The 9,286-nt window shown below is 37.7% G+C and overlaps 1 protein-coding gene across 5 annotated transcripts in view; it reads left to right on the top strand.

Annotated features, from left to right (window-relative positions):
- Nucleotides 1-8,101: 8,101 nt before the first annotated feature.
- LOC129939356 (putative uncharacterized protein DDB_G0282133) overlaps nt 8,102-9,286 on the top strand; it is a 147,996-nt gene continuing 146,811 nt past the window's right edge. For 4 of the 5 annotated variants that reach the window (XM_056047341.1, XM_056047338.1, XM_056047339.1 and 1 more), the window contains exon 1: nt 8,102-9,094. In XM_056047341.1, coding sequence (XP_055903316.1) covers nt 8,870-9,094 — 225 coding nt within the window. In that variant the 5' untranslated portion in view covers nt 8,102-8,869. The remainder of the gene's footprint in view (nt 9,095-9,286) is intronic. The other variant, XM_056047340.1, reaches the window with a different exon arrangement.

The raw sequence follows: 9,286 nt of genomic DNA, 5'->3' as shown, positions 1-9,286 counted from the left end.
TGCTGTTTAATTTGCTCTTGAATCTTTAATTCAAATCCGAAATTAAAAAAAAACACCTAATGAATATCAAAACATATGCCAAAAGCCTCCCTGACCAATTGACTCGTCATGACACACAGTCACCCCACAGCAGAAGCAGAAACAGAAGCAAAAGTGGGCCAATTGCCAACGAAAAAGTAAGAACAACCGGGAAATAAATGTATTTGACACTTGAGATCAAGCAGCAAGCACGTCTGCCCGTGGTGCTGGTGGTTGGGTGTTGAATCACCCAGTTTTCTCTTAAGCTAATATACCGCGAAACTTTTCATCAAACCGCCATCACATCATTACATCACCATCAGTCTTGAATAAGCAGTAAAAAAAAGAAATGTCATTACCGTCAATTGACACATTGATGGTGCGACTCCATTGAAGAAGCGGTCGGTGGTGCCAAACCAAACCAAAAACAACACTCCATCATGAATCACATAGGCTCCAATCCATTCCATGTATTCAATTGACTTGGAGCGGTGGAAAAAGGTGGCGCGACATCAACGACGCAAACGGCCCTAACGGCCACTGGCATCCGCCTTCGTCTTTGCTTGCTCCTCTTAGGGCAGCAAACAGCAAAATTACATTTTATACACAGACTTCTCTGGCCTCTGTGCCAATATTTAAATTTTTTGTTTTAAACGATTGCAGCGCCAAAGTTAAAACCGACCAGCGCAAGTGTCAAGAAAATGACAGCAACGATGACTCTGATTCTGACAGTTGACACTACCGGCTTCACTTCGTTGCTGCCGGCGGCGGCGTATGGAGGAAACTCAAACACTTGAAGAAGTTTGAAAAAATGAAAATCAATGGCGCCAATATGTCGTGCAAGTGCAACATTCAAACTAGATACGGTTTCTAGCACCATAAACACACTATCACTTTAATAGCACCAGTCACTATATTTATGCATCTCTAAGATATCTGGTTGTTATTTATTTTGTGTTCTAGTTGGATCCCAGAGTTGGAAGAAGAGCCAAGACTAAGAGCCAACAGGCAGCCAAGACCAAGACAAAAATATTTTTCCTGCTCTCAGAAGTGGAACCGCATAAATTCAAGGTTCTGCTTTGCCATCAGTCCACAGTCCCGCGCAATCCCATCTGCATACGCTACGCTACGTTGCTGCTGCTATGTTGTGTAGTGTAGTGTGTCTCGCTAGAAGATTATGCTACGTGTTGGCTTGACTGGTTGGTCGTCGCGTCGTGCATCGGTCGTAGCGGTGTATGGCGGTGCGGTCGGTGTTCAATGTACAAGTGCAATGCTCGTACAGGAGTCGCCAATGGCAGAGGCATTGACATAGGTTCATTTTTTAGAGTAAACAAATCCTGACACTGAAAGATAAGAAAGAGAACGAGAGCTATAGAGTCACTCCATAAGGAAGGCAAGTGCGATGTAAGCTATTGAATGACAGTTCGCATTGAACGCGTCTATGTCGTATGTGCAATGCACACGGCACAGCACACACTTCTATGCACCATTCACCGTCACTACTCGTTTATGTACTGGCCGCTGGCCCTGATATATGGCGGGCAGGGAACACTTTAAACAGGTTGGTACCAGATACCTATAAGAATATTCATTTGAAAATCGTTTGATTTCAAGGAATTCAAATAATTTTAGATTTTGGATGGACAAGGAGAAGGCAGGTGAAGTGTAAAAAGAAACCTATTCTATTCGGCCAGTTAGACAAAGGAAAATTCATTTTGCAGCTTAAGCAAGGTGGTCTTAGATTACCTTGCTGATGGAAGACTGACATTTAGAAATTTTATTGGAATTTGGATTCACATGTTTATGAAGATAAGTTAAAAGAGCAAGACTGGAGAAATTAATTTATGCATGCTAACCTTTCGAAAGGAACCGTTTCACTGATGGTTTTTTGACTTTAAATACTCTTTAATACTTAGTCGATCTTAAGAGTTAAAGATGGGAAAAATTTGTTTTAACTCTGCTTTAACCAGTGCCTTCAAAACTTAAACATTTTCCTGAATATATACTTACTTTAGACCTCAGACCTATTAAGTCCGTTGGGCACCCCTTAAGGGGCTTGCGAAGACATCTATTCACGAAGGTTTGCAGCTTCTTTGTATTGGCTGAAGTAACCATGCAGGTCCTGCACCCATAAAGAAGCACAGATCCGATATTGAAATAGTCGTAGCTTTGTTGTGATAGAGTTATTCCTCCAATTCTTTGACACCATAAGGAACGCCGATTTTGCTTTGTCGATGCGGCAGATGACGACTTATTCGATCCCGCCTTCGATGGAGACGATACTTCCAATATTGAAAGCTCTCCACATTTCAGGCCATCCTTTTATTTGAAAGGATGGTCGAGTTCCGAGGCTGATCATTTTCGTTTTGCCGGAATTAATTTTCAGCCCCACGACTTCTTGATCTTTCTCCACACTTGTTGTTATTTGATGGAGATCCATGATCCTATGAGAGAGTAAGCATACATCGTCCGCGTAATCCAAGTGCTTTAAATTTGATTGCAAAGTCCATTGGCTCCCTCCGCTGCCTAACAAAGCTGCGCGCAGTACATCGCTTAACAAAAACAATATTGGCGCCAGAATACATCTGACAACCTACTATCGTGCAGATCGTGACACTTGGATTCATCACATGTTGCTTTAATAATAGCCATTTGTTTTTCTGGGATGCCTCTCCTCCGTAAAGCTAACTAAATATACTCCCTGTTAACGTTATCAAAGGGCTTATCGAAGTCGATGAACAGCAGGTGTAGTAGTGATCCAGTTTTCACACTATGTTAGATCTCCTTTTTGGGAGCTTGTCGATAGTTCCCTTATTCCACTTATCGGGGAAGCTTTCGATGGTCCAGGCTTCTTTCATGAGCGGATGAAGCAGTTCGCTTGATGACGTTGGCGCTGCTTGTAAAAGCTCTGCGGGAATTCCATCAAGTCCTACCGCTTTATTCTTCTTAAGTGCTTCGGTTGCGGCAACTTTACTGGGAGGTGCGGTGCGGATTGGGGGATTAGTTTGCTCAGGCGCTTCAGAAGGCATCGGCTGGAAAAGTGTTCTTTCCACCTTCTAACTTGCTCATCAACCGAACTTATCACAATGCCGTCTACTTCTTTCACCAGGTGTTGCTTTGAGCTGTGTGAACCGGTCAGCTCTTTGGTAATTCTGTAAACGGCTCTGCTCTCGCACCTGTTTGCAGCTTCTTCTGCTTCTTGCGCCAATGCGTTAATTTAGTTACGTTTGTCACGGCGCGGCGTAGCGCACACTGCGGTGAACCTCTCTCTTCCTGCATATGATTTTTGTAAACCCTTTTTGGAATTGAAGGCGTCTGGTCTTATGAAGAAGTCATTTTTGTTATCATGGTTTTAATGTAATATTTTGAGACACAAAATACACACAGATGAAAAAAATATTTCAGTAAAAATGATATAACTCATAGCTTAAAACAAGATCGTGCTAGGTTACAAAAATACTTTTAAACAAAGTTGTTTTTCAGGTAAAAAGTCTTACAATTTAAATTTTTGCCTGGCTTGGATTCATGTAAACTATTTTTATTTAGAATAAAGCTTGCATAAGTAATTGCATATTTTAAACATTTGAAGAAGGTTTCAGCAACATTCCCAGTTCAACATATTGAGAAAAGATATGTGTGATATATCGTCTCTGCCCCTAAAAATGATTTTAGTTACGTTTTCAAAATAAGCCCAATAAACGAGAGAAAATCTGTCACGTGCTATAATTAAAAAATGCATTTTATGAACCACTTTCAATATGTACTACATAATTTGGATTTTTTTCAGAATGGTTAGAATTATCTTTTGACGAAGAACCATAAATCTGTGGACAGTAATACATTATTGATCTAGTTGCCACAATTAGTACAATAAACTTGGATGATTGCGAGACACATTTATAAGAATTTAGTCTAAAGAGGGATCTATAGCGTTCAATTTAATTTTTTAATATTTATGGGGGCAAAACCTGATAAATTCAACTTAACCTAAGATTTTTGAGTGGGGCAACTCAGAGGACGGAGTGTTATGGAAGGAGTACTAAAGTTATGATGAAAAAAGTCTATTTCGAAGCATACGAAATACAGGTTTGTTGGAGTCATGAAAGACTCGAGGAATAAGGGTATTACGAGGATAAGTGTTAAAAGAAATAGAGTCTTTGAGGAAAATGCAATCAATGGAAACAAAAAGGAATCGATGAATAGTTAAAATGTCTGAAATTTTCCAACGTTCTTCCAAAGGGCTTCAAATTGAAATGTTTCAGGTGGTCACATACTGAGGAAGAATAAAAGTAGTGTACCAAAGTAAACCACGAAAAGCAAAGCGAGGGAAACGACTTTGGACGCTCTTGATTCTGGAATATGAATACTTTGGAAAGGGGACCACACTTGAGACTCATATTCGAGGATTAGTCGAACAAAGGTTTTATATAGGGACCGTGTAACATAGAGTTCAAAAAATTTTAGAACCAACGTTTAACGAAACTGAATTATGATTTGATTTTGAGAAAGGTGTCAAGACCGGTCATTGTAAGAATGACTAAAAAAGGGGGTAGGTTGCTTTCTTGGGGAAGACCAAAGGTATATGACTGATCTGAAACAAACGCTGTAATGTCGATTTTCCAAGTAAAAGGAAAATCATTTTATAAAACCCAAGAATGGACAGATTTAAGAGTAAAGGTCAATTGGAGACTTTGTCAAATGATTAAAATCTGTTGGAAAAATATTGACTTCGTAACTTTTTTCTAAGGCAGAGAGGTTGAAAGATACAAATTCCACGAGGTTACTGGTTGTGGGCCTGATGCATTTAAGAAAAACCATGCTAGGAGACTTAAGTGATTTGCAGTGGAAGCTCAACTTTTCATACAAAATACTTTCAAAAACCTTAGGTATACGATATATGGGTTAAGTCCTTCTTGTGTACTGCGATTATTGAGTAGGAGTTTCAAATTGGAAGAAATTCACCTTGGCTGATTGATAGACTGAAGATTTTTGGAGAGAAGGAAAAGGGTGAAAAGCATTTTTTTTTGTAAAATCAGGACCAGGACTAATCATTAGACTTTTAATTTTTAAATTAAAATACGCTTCGCTAAAATTAAATGAAGAACACACAATTTATTTATAATTTATGAACTTACCCTCGTAACATAGTTTTTGGTTTGTCTGAAAATAAAAAAAAAATTGTGATTAGTTTTAAGAAACATTTTTTTTCAATTTTGTTTAAGAATACAATTAATCGATGCAAATATGTTTTTGAAAAACTGAATAACATGGTCATAAATAAATTGAACTTTTGAAGTTTTAGAAAAATTGATGTGCAACTTCACAAAAAAACAGCCAGGATAGTATCTGGATATATTTTAATTTCGGAACGGTATGATATTAAAATCAAGACGTTAGCTTAAACATCCTACATTTAGATTTATTTTCAAAAAAGCAATATTTTGTACACATTTCGGACACATCCCTACTGATCCGAAGGAGCTCTGCTTCGCCTTGTGCCATGACGTCCCACTTGTACAGGAGTCGCCTATCCACGATTCGTCGTCTGACGTGGTAGATAAGCGGAAATGCCAATCTATCCTGTATCAGTCCGCATCTATCTAGGAGGAATGCCTCTGGTGGAATGAAGCCGCTAAAGCGTGCACTCTCAAAATACTTGTCGTTCGGATAGAGCGCCCCGAAAATTAAATTGTTGGTCGAAGACATAGCCCTTTCAATGTGACATCGAACAAGTTTTATCATTAAATGGTCAATTCTGTTGATTCGAGCCCCGTTGTATAGGAATAGTAGTGCAATTATAAGAAGATTCCACTGTTCAATATAAGCTGGTACAAAGTCGCAAACTCTGCCGCTCGAACACCTGAAACTTAACCATCTGGGAAGGGGCAACTCTGAACCACACAAGAAAACCATAAACGATCATCGGCCGTATAAGGGCCATGTAGCAAATTACCTTTACTCTGGGGTCTAGCCGACTGCTGTAAAACAGACGTTTAGTCAGAGCCCTCTGGCCCTGGTCAGAAATATAAATACTGATCTAAATAGAAACCGAGGTACTTCACTACACTTTTGCTCGCTAACCGCTGCTTGTGAAGATCAACAATGATCATCTTGCACCAATTCTTGCAAGTATTCCTCATGGAATACTAGCCCTAGCCAACGGAGTCGAAAACAGAATTGTGTCCGACTTTTGAACATTTATTTTTAGTTTCCAGTCGTCGCAATATCGCTGAATCTTGTAGAAATCACGCTGCAAGAGAATTCTAATAACCTCAACCTTTCGGGTTCTGTACGCAATAAGATGGTCGGCAATAAGATGGTGTTAATGCTGAAAAGAATTGGCGAATTCACCGCTCCCTGTTGAAGACCATTTTTGATTAGGAATATTGTGGTTAAAGCTACATTGCCACTTTTGACAACAAATTTTCTACCGTAAAGCATATCATACAGTATATACAACAACGGTTTGCTTATGCCAAGCCTGCTCAGTTTTAGGTAAAGACCCTCTAATTATACGGTGTCAAAGGCATTTTCCAGATCAACCAGAAGAGCACCTGTGCATTGTTGTTTTGCTTTATTCCATTGGATATCAGAAACGAGTTTAGCCGCAGCATGAATTGTGTCATGACCCGCCCTAAGCCCCAACTGTTCATCCGGAATAATTTTGTTGTCCGCAGCCCACTTAGTCAGAGCTCTATTAATGATCTTTTTGAAAACTTTGCTGATGCTCGGAAGAAGACTTATCGATCGAAAATTGAACGAGTTGGAGTTGTCATTTCCCTTTTTCGGGAGAGGATGACCCACAGCGGTCTTCCAATGCACTGGATATGAAGATGAGTCACATTAGAGTAATAACTGACAGTCCAACGCACTACCCATCATCCCACGGGTACTATTTGTCCTTTAAAATCAAATAATTTCCAAAAGCCATTTTAAAGAATTCATAATTATTGAAGACAATTCAGGTTCTACTTCAAATTCGTTAACTAAATTATTTTATAGGTCTCAACTGAGTGTCTCCTAAACTTTACTTTATTGATAACTTCTTCCCATATAAAAAATAAGATATTTTATTAAAGATAAACAACAAACAATTAAAAGAAAATGACAGAAAAAGAGGTAAATCACCTTCTTTAACTTATCACCACCACAGTTAACAAGCCAACAAAAAAAAACACCTCCAACCGTTACATCAGCAGAATGTCATTCCACTCGTTTATTAACCTTTTGTATATAGTAACGCCATCGCCATTTCGAAATTTTTTTAACAATCTTCCAAACCAGTTTCCGGTAAAACGTTAATCCATCTTTAAAATGTTTGCCGTATCCCAAAATAATTCTTCTTATAACTGTCAGCAAAAAGACAAAAAATCTTTTATACTGACCCTCATCTTACAACGAATTTCCATATCTCAATTTGTCTTTTATTTTATCATCACAAAAACAACATCATGATAAAAATTTTAGGCCTAAATATGCAAAAGTTTTATGTTACCCTATTTCTTTCTCATCTACTGTTGGTCTTATTTTATATAATATTTAATTGTTGAATGTTGACCTATTTTAAGAACAACAGCTAACAGAAAATAGAAGACATTCAGTAAGTTGTAATAGAAAAGGAACAAAACAAAAAGATTGGTAGATATTCGTAGTACATCTTCCAAGCCATCATTTGCTTTTTACACACATCTACAACTAGAAACTTCAATTCAATTCAAGATTCAAGTTTTTAAAGAACAAAAGTTAAACTTCTTCTTGCAAGCCATTTAACACAAAACACAAGAATACTCGAATTTGAAACTCGAATAACAACACAAAAAGATACTTCTTGTTCTTCATCATCGCCAGTCAAACAAAAACAATCAAACCACAACAAAATATCAACCAAAAGATACTCTATCTCAAACATGTTTGATGTTAAATCAATTCAGCTGTATTATCAGCAATTCAGCCAAAGGAAATCCCATGTTTCTGATATGAATAACTGTAAAGGGGAATTTGTATGAGTTGTAAGCTGACGTCATTTTTATCGGCACAACCAAAACCAACCACGATGCACGGTAGATACTTTTCACAGCTGATGAGATTGTTTTAGTCCGAAAATAACTCGACGTGGTAACGGTTCGGTCACGGTGTGGATACTTTTTTATGAAATTCAACGTTTGTTCCTTTAGTTTTCAAAAATTCATCAGCTAAAAAAATATTTTAAAGGAAAAATCGTTTTTCAAGAAAAAAAAATTCAAAATATTGTTATCAAAATTTCTTTGAAATTCCTTCGTGTACAAAATCTATCCTCTCAATCCTTTTCTGTTTTTTATTTTTTCGGGAGAAAAATCAAACAGGATGTTAGACGCCAAAAATACCAACAAGAAACGCCAGTTGAATATTAAATTAGCTACATTCTTCTTCTGAGACTAATCGAATTTTGGGTAAAAACAAAACGAAAACAAAAATTACATCGAAACTTTTTCGTCGAAATCAAGTCCTTTTTCTGTTTATTTGTAAAAGAAAGAAAAAAAAAATATAAAGAGGATTAAAGGAAACAAATTTATAGATTTCCTTTATGTGCTAGTGGATTACCAGTGTTGTGTTCAATAGTGTAAAGTGTGATATCCGGAGTAATTCAATTGAAAGAAGTCCTTTTTCGAAAACATCATCAAAGGATTTAAAGAAAAAGATAAAAAAAAGTCAAAGTTGAGAAATAGTTTTGAGAGTTTTATTTGTTTTGTAATTTCTTGAGTTGAGAAAAAGAAAATAAAACAGCACAATCATTATTAGCACATCGAGTAGTAGTTTTGCTAGTGGTAGCCGTACCAGTAGCACCAGTAGAAGCAGGAGTAGCAGCATCAAAATGCTAGTTACTCCTACAGAACCCAATAATGGCCAAACGCCGCCACCGCCACCACAACATCAACCATCGACACCAAGTCGCACACCATCGATACTTGATAGTCCAACTTTGGCACGCGTCGAACGTGCCCGATTAAGATTGGAGGCAAGTAATCAACAGCAACAGCATCAAGGCAATGGCAGCAAGCGGGAGGATAGTCTAGAGCGAAGCATTTTAGATCCAAAGGTGAGTTTAATTGATTGTTTCTTAAATAAGTCCCCTTTCCCCCCTCTTTTTCTATCAGACTGGTTATGCGATATCTGTATGACTAATCTTATCAAACAATGACGAAGATTTCAAGAAGTATCAGAGAAGTACCTAGCTACTTTCGCTTCATGAGAATGTGATGATAAATATTTCATATTTACTGCAAATTCG

The sequence above is a fragment of the Eupeodes corollae genome, chromosome 1 (genome assembly GCF_945859685.1).
Source record: "Eupeodes corollae chromosome 1, idEupCoro1.1, whole genome shotgun sequence".
Classification (NCBI taxonomy): Eukaryota; Metazoa; Arthropoda; class Insecta; order Diptera; family Syrphidae; genus Eupeodes; species Eupeodes corollae.
Note: the sequence above shows the minus strand (reverse complement) of the source record. Positions and strands in the feature narration are given on the sequence as shown.